The 18,943-nt window shown below is 37.2% G+C and overlaps 1 protein-coding gene across 2 annotated transcripts in view; it reads left to right on the top strand.

Annotated features, from left to right (window-relative positions):
- The window catches only part of cop1 (COP1, E3 ubiquitin ligase), a 91,303-nt gene that overhangs the window by 62,582 nt on the left and 9,778 nt on the right, over positions 1-18,943 (top strand). For both annotated transcript variants that reach the window (XM_012961071.3, NM_001016199.2), the window contains 3 exon segments: positions 14,509-14,626; positions 16,355-16,479; positions 17,491-17,651. In XM_012961071.3, the coding sequence (XP_012816525.1) occupies positions 14,509-14,626; positions 16,355-16,479; positions 17,491-17,651 (404 nt within the window).

Here is an 18,943-nt window from a genome sequence, read left to right as displayed (position 1 = left end):
TGACCTAAAAATTACATTTCTATTCTAGTTTTTCCTTTAAACTTTTTCGATCAAATTTCCATTTATCATTTGTGTGTGGTCCCAAAAGCACCATTTTACTTTAACCGGAATCTGCCCCCACACCCAGTGGCCGTTCAACTAGTTGTATTTATTTATATAGCACCTACATGTGTTGCAGTGCTGTAGAACACATCTATATATAAATACCAGTTGACACAGGCGGTAGAAAGTAAAATTTAAATCCCTCATTTAATACTTACATCTGGCAGCCATGTGCTGCCATATAAATATTAGGACAGCACTGATGACAGAGACAACAGTATAATCTATGTTACTCTGGCATTATGGTTCTTTACAGCCAGTGCCATAAGGTTATGATGCTAAAAGGCTATAAAGCACTGAACTCTTATTTAGCTATTTCATCAACCATTTAAAGAAGAAGGAAAGGTAAAAACTAAGTAAGCTTTATCAGAAAGGCCACGTAAACACAGCCATAAGCACTCACAGAAAAGCTGAGTCCTCTATCAAAAGAAATACGGGATTTCTGGTCTCCTTTTTTGTAAACATGTTGTTCTGGTATCTGACCTCCTCTCTTGGAAAAATCCTTCATTCCAGGGGCCAGAGTCTGTGCAGTTATCTCTACTCTCCCCTCTTCTGCTCCCCCTTCCCACAAGAATGCCATGTTCTCCTACCCCCCTCCCATAGGAAAGTGTAATCTAAGCTATAATGGCTAGAGCTATACAACAGGAAGCTATGAATACAAAGTTAAAATAGCAGCTGCAATCTTAAGCAAAAAGAGAAAGCTTCTAGGGCTCTTTACTCAGGTAAAGTAATACTTTTTGCAGAATAAATATAGTATTCCAGGTGGCACTAATGTGGCAAATCTATTGGCAGTAAAATGCTAAAATGAGAAAATTACTTTTCTTCTCCTTTAAATGTACCTTGAAGGAAAATATACCCATGTACATTTCATAACAGATTAAACCCCTATACCGTAAGTGTGTAGGCTGCCGTGGTTTTGTATAAATAAAATATTAGAGCTAAGTACTTGATCGATGCATCTACTGCAATTTGTGATTAAAAATCTCTCTGGCAGAACTGTGTCTATTGATTACATTGGTAGCTGTTTTAAACCACCTTTTACTTAAATTTACATTTTCATCTCATAGCGAATGTTTTTTTTTTAATTGATATTTTTTTGGCTGCCACGTCAAGCACTTCTAACAATACAATTAAAAAAAAGGATGCATGTGTACCTCCCCCACTTCTTCCGTCAAGCTTATTATCCAGAGCAGACTGAATGTCATTTGTAACCTCCAGCTATTGGCTGGACCCTGTCAAGAAAGAAGGTTACAAAATTATTGTAGGGGACACACTGCTCAACACAATTATTACAGTATGCTTCCTACCCCGAGGTGGCTTGCTCCTACTCATAGCTTTTACGGCCTTATAACCCTAATTAAACCACTTTCCCAAAGCAGGATTCATAATGTTTGGGGAATGCTAATCTCAAAATGCAATTAGTTCATCTGATAAATATATTCCATGAGTGTATGCTTACAGGGTATCCTAACAGGGGCACAGGTGAAGGAATAAGAAGATATCTGGTCTAATTGTGTTAAATCTTTCAGTGTTGTTGGGTTGATTTTCACCTTAGCAGTTGTAGCAGGCCTAGAGGATTGGTGAATGTGCATATGCTAAGCAGGAAGGACATCTTACAAAGGGGTATGGCATGTATAATAATATGGCATGTTTTTGGAAAAAGTGCTTAGGAAAATAAGGATTATGAACATCTGTGTTTTTTTGCCTCTGTTTCACATTCTGTGATACTCATTTACACTGTTTGAAAACATAGCTGAATTGTTGTGAACATAATGTGCAAAATACAGCACTTAGTGAGTGTAGCATAAATTAAATTACTTTATAATTCATGCAAATTTTTTGAAAAAAGATTTTCAGGTTCTAGTCTAGTCTTTTTGTGTCCTTGTTTTCAGTTTCTTTAGCTACTTCAGAGATTAAAGAACTAAGGCGTCTGCTTACTAAACTGCGATAAAATTGTCTGACTTTCCGCAGATTATCACAGAGAATTTTCTTGCGGCAGAAAATTCGTCGCACCAAAGTTTACTAAACAGCAACGTGCGTGGAAATCACTTGTGTTAACTACGCAAATATACCAATTTATGTTGTCGTTAATTTTAGCAAATTTTCTGACCACAAAATTAGTTTGCAAATATATCTGCTATAAAATAGTCTTCTTTTATGGCATTTAAGTTTGTGACTATTCATGCTATCAAAATGTCTGGTTTTATTTTTACTGATACATTTATGGCCAGATATGCATCTTCAAAACTGATAAACTTTATGAAGTGATTATGAAGATAATATCAACAACATGATAAACACATTTTACCCAATCAAACATGTATTCATCATATTAACATTAACCCCATCGCAACAATCATATAAACAAATATAAACCAGTTTCACCAATTGTTTGCATCCTATAAATGCACAGTTTAATCTAGTCAATTACAATGAAATCGAATAGAAAAAAAATGATGGGTATGATGGGGAATAGTGTCCCCTTGAGAATCTGGTGAAAAATTAGTTCAAAGGAGAAGGAAAGGCTAAGTCACTTGGGGGTGCAAAAATGTTAGGCACCCCAAATGACTTTAATCACTTACCTTTTACCCTGGGCTGGTGCCCCTGTTAGAAGAAAACCGCACCAGCCCGAGGTACCTGCAGCGAGCGTCTCCTCTTCCTTCATGCGCTTGCGCAGTAGAGTGAAAAGCCGAACTTTAAAGGGGACCTGTCACCCTAAGAAATAACTCCAAATTATTTTCTATATTGTTAGTTGAGCAAAATAAACTTTACTTACACTATATAAATAATATAAATCTTGTTTCCTTTTGTCTTAGAATTACTCAGTCAAAGCAAGCAGGCAGGCACCATTTTGTGGACACTGTTATGAAGGCAAACTATATATCATGCCAAAATCTTGTCTATGTGCCAGAATGGGGGGGCAGATGGCCATGCCCATGCACTGGCTACACAATTATATGTTGAGGAGGGAGGGGAAAAGTGAGATGTGCAGTGACATCTAGGTAGTGCTGAACGGAAAGCTAAAGTTACTGTCTGCCCCGCCTCTATGCCTAAGGCTTAGAGGCGGGGCAAGCAATATATGATTGACAGCTGGTATTTTTATTTCCTTTATAATGGGTATGGATGTGTTAATATAAAAATGAATTTGGGTTTCATGTTTAATTTGAAAAGGACTTTTATTATACAGCTTTTTATGTCTGGGTGACAGGTCCACTTTAACAAAAAAGTTGGCTTTTTACTCTACTGCGCATGCACCAGCCCAGGGTTTTTGACACAGAAGGAAGAAGGAAGCACTTGCTGCAGGTACCCTGGGATTTTTCATCATTTAGTAAACTGGCGTTAACATATTTGGCGTTTATTTGTCTATATGTCTATAAATTGTGTGACTAATTTTAACGCACTTTAGTAAACGGATGCCTAAACCCTAAAATATAACACTGCCATACTTTATATATTGTTTTAAATTAACTGCACCAGTCTAAACATCCTTATATAAGTAATGATCCAGACCTTCAAAGTTCTATGCAGGAGCACATCATCTTGGATATTGTTGTTCGGTGATACTTCACATGCAAGGGGGGTCAGCACATATAATCAAGCAATTTATGAAGATCACCTATTATAGAAGCTGATGCTACAGGGCTAATTATTCAATTCTAATTTGCTGCTGAGCTGCTTTGTAAGTAATCTAAATATGGCAATCTACAGAAAAAAAATTAGGATCTTCTAGCAGCATATTCAGTGGCACAGATATTCAGTGCTAAAGGGCTTTGGATACCTTGGGCGGGTACAGAAGCCTAAAACATAACATGCAGAATTTCTACCCAACTAGAGATTTCATTGTTAAGCTTTAGTCTCCTTTAAGGATTTGTTTTTTGCTTATTTTAGTTGCTGTATTCAGTAAAAAAAAAAAAAAACCTTGTTAGCCTGCCCACATCTGTGCTGCATAAGAACTTCTTTTGCATAGAGCTTTGTTCTGAGCTCTACTGGGATTTATTTTCTTTTGCTTTGCTTCAATAATTTTAAGGAATGATTATTGTGGAAGGAGCCACTTTGTGGGAACAATTGGTATAGGTAGTACAGCATGTTAAAATATTGCATTACTTGGTTAATATCTTTATGTAAGTATACTGGATTGCTAAATGCAGGTAAAGACAAGCTTTTAACATGCTGTAAATGCAGTCTTTTATAATGGTAGAACATTTAATTTAATGGGTTGCTTTGTGGCTTGTCTGGAATAATCACGGAAAAAAGCTACTGCACCTATTGTAACTGACATTCTTTACGTAGTTGTTTAAAGGTAAATAAGCTTTTTGTCTGCTGTTACGACAATTTTGTCAAGAGAAAAAAGTAGAATATTATCGCAGGAATGTATAATGCATATATACAGAAAGCTTGAACTACTCAAACAGTCAGATGCATTCTTCAAAAGTCCAGAAACTGATCAACCCTTTTTTCCATTGTGGCCTAATATACACCTACCATTTAAAGGTTAGATTAGAAAGAGGTCAATATGTTTTTTCACGTCGTTTGTCATTATTTACATAAAGGAGATTTTAAAAAACAAAAAAAAAACAAAAAAAAAATCCTTAAATTATTTAGCATTTCTGTCTTCATGCTATTTTGTCTGTTTTATCTGTTGAAATGCAAATTAAACTCATTCAGGTATGGGCAAACAAACTGCTTCCTCAAAGGCATGCCTTTAAGGGGAAACTAAACCCCTAAACATTGTAGATCACATAAAACAGCCCATAGCTAAAACACTTTCGTATAAATAAAGCCTTTTATTAAAACTTTACTTTTCTAGTACTGTAGTGTGTACCATTGACTAAACGCATGTAGAAAAAGTGTCATTTTGCATGCTGAAAGGGTGGCCCAAGGGAAGATTCTATAAGAGGGCAATATTTACAGTCATGGCCAAAATTGTTGGCACCCCAGAAATTTTTCAAGAAAATAGAGTATTTCTCTCACAAAAGTACTGCATTAACACATGTTTTGCTATACACATATTTATTCCCTTTGTGTGTATTGAAACAGAACAAAAAAGGGAGGGAAAAAAGGAAAATTGGACATTATGTCACACAAAACTCCAAAAATGAGCTGGACAAAATTATTGGCACCCTTAATTTAATATTTGGTTGCACACCCTTTGGAAAAAATAACTGAATTCCGATAACCATCAATAAGCTTCAAACTGCTCCAGGTCTCTCTTATTGGAAGAGGGCGCCTTTTCCCAACAGCAATTTTAAGATTTTTCCACAGATGTTCAATGGGATTTAGGCAATTTGGAGAGATTAGTCACCCATAGTAGCAGAGAGTTATCGCAAACAACTAATCTCTCTGTGGGTCATTATCCTAAGGCTGTTGTCCCATGGACCGGTTGAGTCGGCCGAGATAAATCTCTGCTATTGTGGGCAACTGACCGCTCTGAAAAAGGCTTTCCGCAGGCAACAATAGTTGTCGCCGGTGGAAAGCCCTTTGCATTGCTTCGGTAATCCAAAGTCGCTTGAAGTTTCCTCTTGCAGGCAACTTTGTTCGATGCGAAGGGCTTTCCACTGGCGACTCCTGTTGTTGCCAATGGAAAACCTTTTCTGAGCGGTTGAGTCGCCCTAAAACTGGCCATACATGCACTGATAATATCGTACGAAACCTCGTTTTGGACACTATTCGGTGCGTGTATGGCAAGGCAACTGATATCACAGGACTCTACTGATATTGGTCGGCTCGCCGATCGGGTGGGTTAAAAGATTTTGATCAAGCGCCATAGAAGGCTCCTGAGCAAAATCTGCCTTCAGAGTTGAATCAGCAGAAGGAGGTAGAAATCCTATTGTTTCTACCTCCATATCTGCCGTTTCAGCCCTGAACGTTAGTGGCCGATTGGAACGACCATTGGTCACATGAAAGGTTGAAAATCGCCACGTGTGTGGCCACCTTAATGCTGCTCCATGTTTGGTCTTACAAGATAGATAATTAGATTACCAGAGATAAAATAATACTACTTCATAATGGACTTCACTTTATCTGTGCTCTAATAATGAAATTATTTATCTCCCGGGGACCAAACCTTGAGTAGCTTCAATCTCTGGCTTCCCTGTTTAGCTCAGGATTCGGATTTATTTATTTTTATTAAAAACAATAAGTAGAAAGTAGGTTCAGAACAAGCCCTATTAATTCCATTCATGTTATGATTATTTGTTACTAGTTGTATACCTTTTCTCTTGTTGTTCCTGTTTGTCCTATCGCAATGCTGTTAATGGGAAAACATGTTTTTTTCATAACGCATCAGATAATAGAGCTTCGAACACAAACAGATTTTTTTTTAATTTAATTTTGAAGTTTCACATGGGGCTAGCCATATTCTTAATTTCCCAGGGTGCCACAACCATGTGATCTGTGCTATGATAAACGTCAGTCACACTTTACTGCTGAGCTGCAAGTTGGAGTGATATCATCCCCCTTCCAGTAATTTTAGAAATAAAAAGTACACCATAAGAATCATGACCGTATCCCTTTAAAGTAGGTTTATTGATATAGGCCTATAGTAGCCTTCATATAGGCTCTGGTAATATTTGTTTTGCAATCTTTAGGGTCTGTGTGATTTAACCTTTGTCCTGAGACTGAGTTAAATTAACCCTTAAACATCTTGTTTCTCAGCCAGGTGTTTCATGGAAGTACCTGTGTTCACTTTGGGGGGTAGGGGGGTTTATTAGTTATGCATATATTTTTACCTTAGAATGGAAGCTTCTGTAGTATTAATTTATTGTAACTAGAGGGAGACTGGAGCTCTAGTATAATTAATAAGAAAAACATCTGTTAACACCTGCTGTACAATGGTAATTCTGCTGCCACCAGAAATAAAATCATAACTAGTAAATATAAAGCTGGCTCTACATTGCTGTGTACTGTTAAAAGCTTTTCAGGTTCCTGTGCACTGTACATTATTTGTGGGTTTTGCTTTAGACCCAGATGGCTTTTTTCTTTCCTTTTAATCTTTGTGTGAGAATGTCCATATGGGATGAAAGCAGTGCTGTCTCTTTAATGCTGGACCAGCTGTTCTGTGTTTCCTATTAATACTTACCAGTGACATTCAGCTTTATTCATTGGAAATAGAAAGGGGGCATCCAATGGGAAAAAATAGATTGTCTGTGTTAATGTGGCAGAAGTAGTGTGACTGAAGTAAGAAAAACAAAATTGTATGCTTTCTGCACTCGGTGCTAGAGCAATCAATTAATAATTAAGCTACTAATTTTAGCTAGCCAAAGAACTATGCCGAAAGGGATTGGAAACGATTGAGCATTTAGCAAGCCTATGTATACAGGCTTTATGCCAGCCACTAGAGGCTTAGGGCCCGCTTTTATTTATTGTTCATTTGTTTTAGAGGAGAGGGCATTGCCTTCACTAGAAGAGTTGTTAACCTTCAAGTTAGGAGTAGTCCCACAAAATAGGTTTATTAATTGGGTCCTTGTTATAGCCAGGCTGGAAAATCACTAAAATGCTTCTTCCTATGTAACACACACTGAAGAAACTATCTATTGTTTGGCCTCTTAACATGTAACTTAAAGGAAATCTATACCTCCAAACAATGTAGGTCTCTATAAAATATGTACATAAAGTAGCTCATATGTAAAACCCTGCTTCACCTAAATAAACCATTTGCAGAAAAATACACTATTTTAGTTGTATGTTGGGTAATCCTAAAATTGCCATTTTACGTTCCAAGGGCCCCCCCTGGGATGGTGCACACAAACAAACCAAGGGCACACATACATGTTAGGTCACATCAGTCAATTAATCGACAAAGTTCTTTTACTCTCACACATCTTCCTGTTACTGTCAGAAATCAGGGCTGTGGAGTCGGAGTCGAGGAGTCGGAGGCAATTTTGGGTACCTGGAGTCGGAGTCGGCAAAAAATGAACCGACTCCTACTAAATTTAAATGGGAATAAAAAAAAAAATAAAGCAAGTTTAAATTTCCCAATTCACAAACAGTCATAATTAATTACTTCTCTGCTATAAGAGTAAAGCCCAATGCACGCAGTGCATAAATGAACACGTTGAGCGACCATGAAGCATGCATTTCATTGACTTTATACTTCACTAAATGGGATGTAACGCACAGTTAAGGTGCAGCAGCTCCACTGCGTCGTGTTCCTCTGTTACTGGGAACACAATGCCCACTGTGAACCCAGCCTAACTCTCACTGATAACTAAGACTAGAAATACTTGTATACGTGAAGGAAATGGATAGTCAATAGTTTAAAGGAACAGTAACACCAAAAATTGAAAGTGTATAAAAGTAACTAAAATATAATGTGCTGCTGCCCTGCACTGTGTGTCTACTATAATTTATATAAATAAGCTGCTGTGTAGTATGGGGGCAGCCATTCTTGCACTGGTGCAGCTGGGGTGTTTGCTACAGAAACCCTACTATAGTTTATATAAAGGCTGTGTAGGCCCCGGGGGCAGCCATTCCTGCACTGGTACAGCTGGGGTGTTTGCTACAGAAACCCTACTACAGTTTATATAAGTAAGCTGCTGTGTAGCCCCAGGGGCAGCCATTCCTGCACCGGTACAGCTAGGGTGTTTGCTACAGAAACCCTACTATAGTTTATATAAGTAAGCTGCTGTGTAGCCCCGGGGGCAGCCATTCCTGCACTGGTACAGCTGGGGTGTTTGCTACAGAAACCCTACTACAGTTTATATAAGTAAGCTGCTGTGTAGCCCTGGGGGCAGCCATTCCTGCACTGGTACAGCTGGGGTGTTTGCTACAGAAACCCTACTACAGTTTATATAAGTAAGCTGCTGTGTAGCCCCAGGGGCAGCCATTCCTGCACCAGTACAGCTGGGGTGTTTGCTACAGAAACCCTACTATAGTTTATATAAGTAAGCTGCTGTGTAGCCCCGGGGGCAGCCATTCCTGCACTGGTACAGCTGGGGTGTTTGCTACAGAAACCCTACTATAGTTTATATAAGTAAGCTGCTGTGTAGCCCCAGGGGCAGCCATTCCTGCACCGGTACAGCTGGGGTGTTTGCTACAGAAACCCTACTATAGTTTATATAAGTAAGCTGCTGTGAAGCCATGGAGGCAGCCATTCAAAGGAGAAAAGGCACAGGCACATAGCAGATAAAACACCATTGTATTCTACAGAGCTTATCCGTTATCTGCTATGTAACCTGTGCCTTTTCTCCTTTTTTCCAGCTTGAATGGCTGCCCCCGTGGCTACATAGCAGCTAATTATATAAATTATAGTAGTTTTACTGTAGCAAACACACCAGTTTTACCAGTGCAGGGCAACAGTGCATTATATTTTTATTACTTTAAAGCTTTTATTTTTTGGTGTCACTGTTCCTTTAAGACTGAAGCTTTAAAACATTTGAAAAACTGCTGTAATTCAGCTGTAATGTTAGCTTAAACTTTAAACATGACTATGGGATTCTAGGGAAATCATTAGGAGTATAGATAAAATTGTCAGTAGTCAAAATCAGTTTATTTATCAGTTCAGTTGTGTTTTAAGTGCCCCTTCCCCTTCCTGGATGTATAAAATACATTAGCATATTAAAAACAGAGGAGTCGGAAGTATCAGAAACTGAGGAGTCGGAGTCAGAGAATTTATCTACCGACTCCACAGCCCTGTCAGAAATGATTTTTTTTTCTATCAGGTGATCTCTGAGGAAGCACATGGACCATCACAAAATGGTGGCTCAAGATAAAAGATGTAAAAGGGTAATATTTACTGATATATATATATATATATATATATATATATATATATATATAATATAGTCCAGTTTGGTATTCTTTAATAGGCTACTTAGTTTATACCATACTATCTGTTGGTTAGGTATTCATTCTGGGGGTGTTGTGTTTCTTAATTTGATATCAAGCTATCATATAGATGTGGCAATTATAATCTGATGTGAAGAAAAATATGCAGGGATTAGTCTGTGTTTGTTTAATATGTGACGAATGTGACACCCAGATACAAATGGGTTGGTACTTTCATTCTACCAGGCAGGCTTGCTGCTTTTATTTTTATTTATTTTTTCCATTTTTATCACACCTCGCATCCAAACCCTTGCCAGAGCCTATTGCTTTTATCTCTGGAGTTACTTATCCACTTTCATTACTCAAGAAGCAACCTAAACATTTAAGCTATTTCTTATTTGCTGCTTGGTTTATTGTAACTTGCTGCTTACCTGGATTCCAGGAATACTTGTTACTGGAATTCCATTAAATTCATTCCATTCTTAAATTAAACTTTTTTTTTTTTACATTTAAAGTTTGTATCTGTTGTATCTGTGCATCTACAAAGAAGCTTTTGCTACTTAATTATGTGCCCGTTTGCCCTATGCAACTTAAATAATGGCTCCCATGATTTACTGAAACTTATTTATATAACTTGTACTAGTGTTTCTTAAGCAAACATTCCATTTTACCAGTGCAGGGCTGCAGTATCCTATTTTTAAATACATATAATAAAAATGTGAGTTAAGAAAGCTAACCCATGTTCTCATACCCGTCTGCAAGTTGGGTCTTATTTATAATACTACCGTGCAGCTGCTTATACACTTGCTTATACACTTGCTTATCATGAGCAAAGCATGACCCTGCCTATATTTTGCATTGTTTCTTTATTCTTTTTATTTTTTAAGCCAGCTTGCTTTATGCATATGTGTCATGCTGCAGAATGGGTAAATTGTTAAACTGCTTTGTTTTGCTTTTGTGCATCATATCCTACCTTCTGTTGTCAATGATTGCTTTTTTGGCTGAAGGGAGTTGAAATAAACTTTAAAGGAATTCTGTCATAATTTTTATGGTGTACTTTTTATTTTTAAATTACAATTTGCATAGCAAATAGTTCAAATAGTTAAAATTGTATTCTTAAACCAACATGTATTTTTTTTGTTTTTAGTTCTATTATTGGTCTGTAGGCAGCCATCTCAATGCATTTTGCCTGAACTGCTTTCAGATAAACTCATACTCCATGTAACTGAAGGAGTCATGAGCAGACTTGAATTTTTTACTGTTGAGTGCTATTCTGATGTCTACCACTTCTAGGCTAATGTCCTGTGGAGCAAGTTAGTCGGCAACATAAGATCTCTTCTAACTAAACTCCCAAAGGCCTTACCACTGGCAACAATATGAGTCACCGCTGGCATGGCCTACGCATCACTTTGGCTTTTCAAAGTCACGCGAAGTTTCCTCCTGCAGGCAACTTCGCGTGACTTCGGAAAGCCGAAGCATAGGGATGCATAGACCTTTTCACCAGCGCCTATTATAGTTGCTGGTGAAAAGGCATTTCGGAGCAGTTGTAGCAGAGACGTCGGACATTAGTCTTAGCAATACAGGTGTCAGTGAGCTGCTGTCTTGCTACCTTCCCATTATTCTGCTGATTGACTGCTGGGAGGTGATATCACTCCAACTTGCAGTGCTGCAGTAAAGGGTGACTGAAGTTTATCAGCACACAGATCACATGGTTGTGGCACCCTGAGAAATTACTGGGAGTCACAAAAATTTAAATATAAAAAAAATGTGCATTTAAAAAACTGATTTCAATGCAGGATTCTGCTGGAGAAGCTCTATTAAAAAAAAAAAAAAAAAAATTTCCTATAACAGTATTTCTTTAATCTTGGCAGTGTACTCCAGCTGTCTTTTGTTATTGTGAAGAAATCAATGGGTACTGTTGATTACTCAAGTGAGTGTTTTCTCTAGCTAGTACTGTAAGACATATTTATGGTTTCGTTATTGATTAGGGCGATGTTAGGCAAACTACTCTTCATATACAGAGAATATGTATGTTGAAGCAAAAACTTTTAGTGGGGTTGGGGAAGAGTTCTGACATTTTTCCATTTTTGCTTTAGAGTTTATTACGCTAGTACAGGCGTAGTTCCAGTTTTTTGGAACCTTTTGGGCTGTTCACACAGGTGTTCTTCCTGAATTCTCATGCGGTGGATATTTTTAATCTGTTTCACCACAGCCAAATGCAGGAAGAGATGCAGCCTGTTCTTTTCAGTTTTCAGTACACTCTCTCTGCCACAGGAAAACAACAAATGCAGGTTAAACATATCAAGTTGGCACAAACTCAGATCAGGCTGTATTTCTTCACGGGGTTCCGTGCAGTGGAAAGCATGAAAGATCCACTCCAACTACCCGCATAAACGTGCATCATGTGCAAAACCCTTTAGATTCTGTTTAAAAAGCAGGCTTGTGTAAAATACAGTTTAGTTGAAGTTGATCTGGTCAGCATTGTTACATATAATACTGGGCCTGACACTAAAGTATATTTAGGACCTTCCTCTTCACTAACAAATAAAACTAAATCATACATCTGACAGGGATTCATACAACTCTATAACTCTTCTCATGGGCATCCATCCGTAACAGTCCACTGTGCTGTTTTAGCTTTTTGTTTTTGCACCCCTCAGCGTGACATTGATAAATGTGATTTTATTTATGTCACATTTATTAGGGAAGTAAATGGCATTAGGCACTTAAGTGTAGCATGTGAAACCCCCAGTGTGTATCATATGATCTAGTTAAAGGGATTCTATCATGATTTCTATGGTGTCCTTTTTATTTCAATATTACACTGTTTACATAGCAAATAATTCACCCCACCATTTAAAATTTTGTTCTTAAACCAGCAAATGTGTGGGGTTTTTTTTAGCTATAGCATTGGTGTGTAGGCAGCCATCTCAGTGCATTGTGCCTGAGTCTGAGCTTTCAGAAGGAGCCACGCCATACATTAGAACTGCTCTCCAATAATCTATTGTTTCTCCTACTCCCATGTAACTGGAAGAGTCCCAAGGCAGACCTGGATTTTTTTTTACTATTGAGTGCTATTCTGATATCTACTGGGAGCTGCTATCTTGCTACCTTCCCATTGTTCTCCTGATCAGCTGCTGGGAAAGGGAGGGAGGTGATATCACTCCAACTTGCATTGCAGCAGTAGAGAGAGACTGAAGTGTATCAAGGCACATGTCACATGGCTACAGCACCCTAGGAAATAAAGAATATGGCTAGATTTCAATTCAAGATTCTGCTGGAGAAGTTCTATTAACTGATGTGTTTAGAAAAAAACATGTTTTCCCATGTCAGTATTCAAGAGTAATACAGTATTACTCTTGCAGGCACTTTTTTCTAATCAGGAAAATTGGTGTAGTTATTTAAAAATAAAAAAGTGTATTCAGTTTGTGAACCGGTAACTGGGATAAGAGTTTAAAGAGAGATATATTTCACCCCCATTAATGTACAGTGGTCCTGAAAGGAACCACAAATCTCCCACATAGTATAGCAATAAGATCACAGCGTCAATCAGACTTAATATCAGAAAAATCAGATGGAAGGCAAGTTCCAGTGGCCGGATTGCTGCAAGTAATGGGTTTTATGTGAAGTGATCTTAATACTATATTTTGGTATGTCATTTTTGTGAGATTTGTCATCTGCAGTAGTGCAGATTTAACTGTGGGCGACAAATCTTACCATGTGCCAGCACCCTTATATCCCAAAAATGGGAAATGCTTTTTTTTGGGTTTAAACCTGTATGTCAGTGATCCCCAACCAGTGGCTCGTGAGCAACATGTTGCTCCCCAACCCCTTGGATGTTGCTCTCAGTGCCCCCAAACCAGGGAGTTATTTTTGAATTCCTGACTTGGGGGCAAGTTTTGGTTGAATACAAACAAGATTTCCTACCAAATAAAGCCCCCTGTAAGCTGATAGTGTGCATAGAGGCTGCCTAATAGCCAATCTTAGCCCTTATTTGGCACCTCCATGAACTTTTATGGTGCTTGTGTTGCTCCCCAAGTCTTTTTACATTTAACTGTGGCTCACGAGTAAGAAAGGTTGGGGACCCCTGCTGTATGTAATGACATTTTTATTCATATGAACTCTTTCCATCTGATTGACAAATTGTACACCTGTACAATTACAATTTAACACTTTTGATGTTACATAATTAAGTATGAAGTTGGGGCCCTGGTACTGACTCTAATCTTTCATATGTATAAAATACATATTTACAATGCACTCCTAAAAGTACATGGAAGGAAACTGGTACAAGTTTAGTTTATTTGCATAAAAAACACTTGGTTGTTAAGGTTTTAACTAACTGCATTAGTTTTATCCTGATGTTTTGCAACAACTTCAGATTTGAATACAGCAGCTTTTACATGGCAGGAGAAGAGAAAAGGGAGTTTCTGCACTATGCTTTTTATAGACATGGCCTGGAGTGGCTAATGAAGGTAATTTAGGTCCCATTACCTTAGCACCAGTGTTTAGGTTAAAAATACAGTGTTTCAGGTTGTTCTATCACACTGATCTTTCATTTTAAATTGTTGTTTAGAAGTCCGATTTATAAAAATCTATATTCCATTTACATTCAACTGCTAAATTTTATCTTTTTTGTAGATCACTGTGTCCACTATTATGACCTTCGAAACACTAAGCAGCCCATTATGGTGTTCAAAGGGCATCGCAAAGCAGTCTCCTATGCCAAGTTTGTGAATGGGGATGAGATTGTCTCAGCGTAAGTTTTCTAAAAGATTATTTTAAATAAATCCTTCCTTATTACTTGTAATTGGTTTTATTTTAGAGTTCTTGTTCTGTTATTGTTTTATTGTTCTTCTTTTATAATACTTTACAGTTATTTACAATACTGTTGCTATTATTAGACTGGTGAGCCATTCTGATACCGTATTTAGAATGCTAGCATTTATGAATAGAATCCAATATTAAATGTGTTACAGCACTAATTACATGTATGAACTTTCAAAAAAAATATTAAAAACAGTTTGATATTATATTGTGCTCTCTTGTTTAAGCTAAAAGTAGTCACCTGAGATACAGGTATGCAGGGATCACATATTTTAGGCTAGCAAACACCCTTAATAAAGGCACTTATAATGTCCATGGCAAACACACCCACTAAAATTATAAAAGCACTTTACCACACTGGTAAATATGGAAAATCGACATGATAATAAATGGCCTTTATGTAGAAACAAGGCTAGTTGTTATTTCTTTAAAAATGTGGAACCTGGAGTTTAATATTGTAACCACATTTAAATAGTGCTTTAAAGGTTTCTGTTAGTGACCTGGGTTACATAAAACATCACCTTGTAGTGTTACACAAAAGGGATTTTAAAGCAATTACTCACATTTTTACATTACTTAATTTACTAAAATTTCTAAAATAAGACTAAATATGGCAAATGAAAGGTGTAGTATTTCTCTTCCTGCTTATTTCATTCAGCATAGAAATGCTCACCACCCACCTTTTGCTTCCCATTACTGACATTGATAGAAGCTACCTGTTACCTTACAGTTTTCACCCAACAATGTATATTTGAGGTTTTTGTCAAGAGTTGTCACAAATAATAAGCAAGCTATAAAAGTGGCTTTTTTTCTAAATGAGAATAAATTAGATTTCAAGTTTCCAGTTGAAAAAGATCACTGATCAGAAAAGGGTTAGTGTTGCATTTGCCTGTCCCTAGGCAGATAAAGGAAGCTGATTGTGAAAGTGGATAGAAAGATTAGTCCTGGATTTTGTTCCAGAGGGACCAAAAGGCATTGGCTTGTATGTGTCATGTGGAAAGAATGCTGATCGTGTGTCCCTTCTCCTTTCAAAATACATTGTTTATACCTTCATATTGGTGCAATCTACTTATTGTCTAACGTGGCAGCTTTAAAAATGACTAGCTAAGAAAAATGTGTTTAATGTTTTTTTTTCTTTATTTCCATACATCCTAATGTAATGTGTCACATCTTAGGGTGCATTCATTTCTCCAAAAAACATTGTCGTTATTTATAGGGATGCACTGAATTACAGATTCAGCTTGGGATCTTGAAGGATTTGGTTTCAGCCGAATCCACGGTCCCGGCCAAACTGAATCCGAATCCTAATTAGCATTCAGAAGGGTTAAAGGGTGGGGGGGGGGGCAATTTCACTGTGCGTGTGCCAGTTTTTAACCCTTCCTGGTCCTAATTTGCATATGCTAATTAGGGTTCAGGATTCGGCAGAATCCGTCAGGGTGGGTTTGGGGGTTCAGCCGAACCCAAAAAAGTGGCTTTGGTGCATCCCTAGTTATTTACTACAGGGTAATATATAAACTGTGGCCAAATGAACGTAAAGTGTTTTCAAATAATGTATTGCTACCTAAGTAAAAACTCCTTTTGCAACAGTTTCCATCAATTTTAACATGTGCCCTTCTATTGTGTCAAAGCTCTTCTTTTTTGCCTCTTTATTTCTGCTTAGGTCAACAGACAGTCAATTGAAATTGTGGAATGTGTCAAGGCCACATTGCCTTCGTTCTTTTAAGGGACATATTAATGAAAAGAATTTTGTTGGCTTGGCTTCTAATGGAGACTACATTGCTTGTGGTAAGATTGTATTAAAAAAAAAAACCATAATTATAATTAAATTATATCATGTTCCCTGTTTATATGTCCCTGTTTCTATTTGTAAAGGTTTTGTTTAAAAGTTAAACAAAACATATTATATACAAACTAATATTTTGTATTCAAATATTTTGGATGCTGCCATACTGAGCTCTTGAAGGTTAAAAGGAAATATCCCCCGTGTATGTCAATGATCTTTGGCACTAACAGAGCAGTTTGTAAAGTGCTGAATTTTAATTGTATTGGCAGACAAGCACAAAGAGGTAGGCATATGTGAAATCAACACTCAGGCCAACAAAGAAATCTCTGACACAGTCTTGCACATTTTATGCTATATAAGCCTCATAAGCCTATCAATATTATATTTATCAAACGAACAATTACTATGTTTCTCCATTTTTTCTGATACTATTTAAGAGAAGCTAAAACATATAACATTTATTGTTACCATGTATAACTGGGTAGGGTAGTCCTGTTAACAATCCTTAAATGCAATGTAAACCCCCCAAATTTAATTCCTTTAAACTTATTTAGAGTAGTCCTCTGAGCAATTTAGCATTTTTTATTAATATTGTGTTTTTTTGTAATATAAGCAGAAAGAAGCCATTTTAGACTTCTCATACTAATAAAAGGCTTGGCCCAACAGCTCTTTCTGAAAGCCAGAGCACTCCTAACTCTGTCTATGCACTTTCAATGCACTTCCTGTATTCATTTAGCCTTAGGGCTGCTGACTCTCTGTTGCACCAAAAGCCTATTAGCAATATAAACTGCTAATAGCTAATATCTCAGAAACCTCTTAAAATACAAAATGAATGTAATTTGCACCCTGAGTTACATCAATTAATTTTTTGAGTTTAGACACCCCCCCCCCTCACAACCCTTCCAGTGAGAGATCAGCCAAGCAGAACAGAATTTTGATGTTAAGAATCTTATCCAGTCCATTTCACTTTATATTTGTATTCTAGTGTCTTTAAATATTTTTTTACACCACAGGAAGTGAAAACAACTCCCTCTACCTGTATTATAAGGGCCTTTCCAAAACCTTGTTGACTTTCAAATTTGACACAGTCAAGAGTGTTTTAGACAAGGATAGAAAAGAAGATGACACCAATGAATTTGTAAGCGCTGTGTGCTGGCGTGCACTCCCTGATGGGGTAAGTTTGAAGATAAATATGAACAATGGTCTCTTATGTCTAATTTAGCCAGTTGCCAAGCTAATTGTTTTACATTATCCATATTTTGAAAACCTTAAGTGCTGTGACTTTTGTAATAGATAAGTCACCCGTTTACCTCTCATTCACACAGTAGCTCTATTACTGATTGTTATAAATGTTAGTTTTGTACAACAACACCACTGGATTTATAGCAGATTTGGGGTGCCAGTTATGGAGAAGGTAGCTCTACTCTCAAACTTACAAATAATTCTACATAACCATGGCACTCTCTTTTTCCTTAGTGTTGCTCTGTTTTTGTGGCATATTCATATATCCTGGATACACAAAACCAAGACTAGTAATGTTAACGCAGTATCTACTCCCTCTCTAAAACCGTGAATGTCTGATAGGTCTAACAAGACTTTATAATATACCTCATGTCACATTACTTACTCCCTTAACATACTTTGTGGTTAATGGTTAATGAAAAAAATGATACGGACACTTTAACCTTTTAAGACCTTGCTGCACCTTTCCAGTTGGCTTTTATATTCCTTTATTACAATCTGATTATTAATCCAGGAGCCAAAAGATCAGATCAGCCTCTGGGCACAGGGGCAGAGGAGTGGATCAACGCTCTTTCTTCCAGCCAAACAAATGGGTCCGTTTGTGTATTGCCAGTTTAACACTTTAAATCTATAGCATGCCTTGTTATATTTCGTATTGCAATGTTTCTAATGCCAAACACAGATGTGCTCAAAATACAGACATACTAAGTCTGCTTTCTCTGATAAGTTGGCATAGAATGGCTATGAAAATGTTCTCTCTGTCCTAATAGTGCAGAGATTTAATGTCTTTGTTATGACCTAATCGCTGTCTTGAACAAATGTAGTATTTTACTTGGGCTTAAAAAAAAAAAAAAAAGAGTTTTTACATTAGTTCTTTTTCACCACATTGACCTTCAGCGTATTCTTATTCTCACTCTGTTCATCAGCAGAAGCTCTCAAACGGATGCATTGCATTATACTCTACAAACTACAATGGTGAATTTAGATCAGCTGCTTTGTGTACATTGACCTCCAGAGGATAGCATTAAACCGTAAAAAAAAAATTATCATGATCTCAATTCTTGGGCCATTCTAAAGCTTTTCCTTGAACACTGCTGAAGGTGTTTCTGGGCTGAGCAGGATATGATTATACATATTAATTCAGTTTTTCATAATTTTTATAAAGATTCCTTGAAATTTGCTGGCAGTTTGTCCTAAAGACTTCATTACTGCAGATAAAGATAC

This window comes from Xenopus tropicalis, chromosome 4 (genome assembly GCF_000004195.4).
Source record: "Xenopus tropicalis strain Nigerian chromosome 4, UCB_Xtro_10.0, whole genome shotgun sequence".
Taxonomy (NCBI): Eukaryota; Metazoa; Chordata; class Amphibia; order Anura; family Pipidae; genus Xenopus; species Xenopus tropicalis.
The sequence above is the reverse complement of the archived record's forward strand: the minus strand, read 5'-3'. Positions and strand labels throughout refer to the sequence as shown.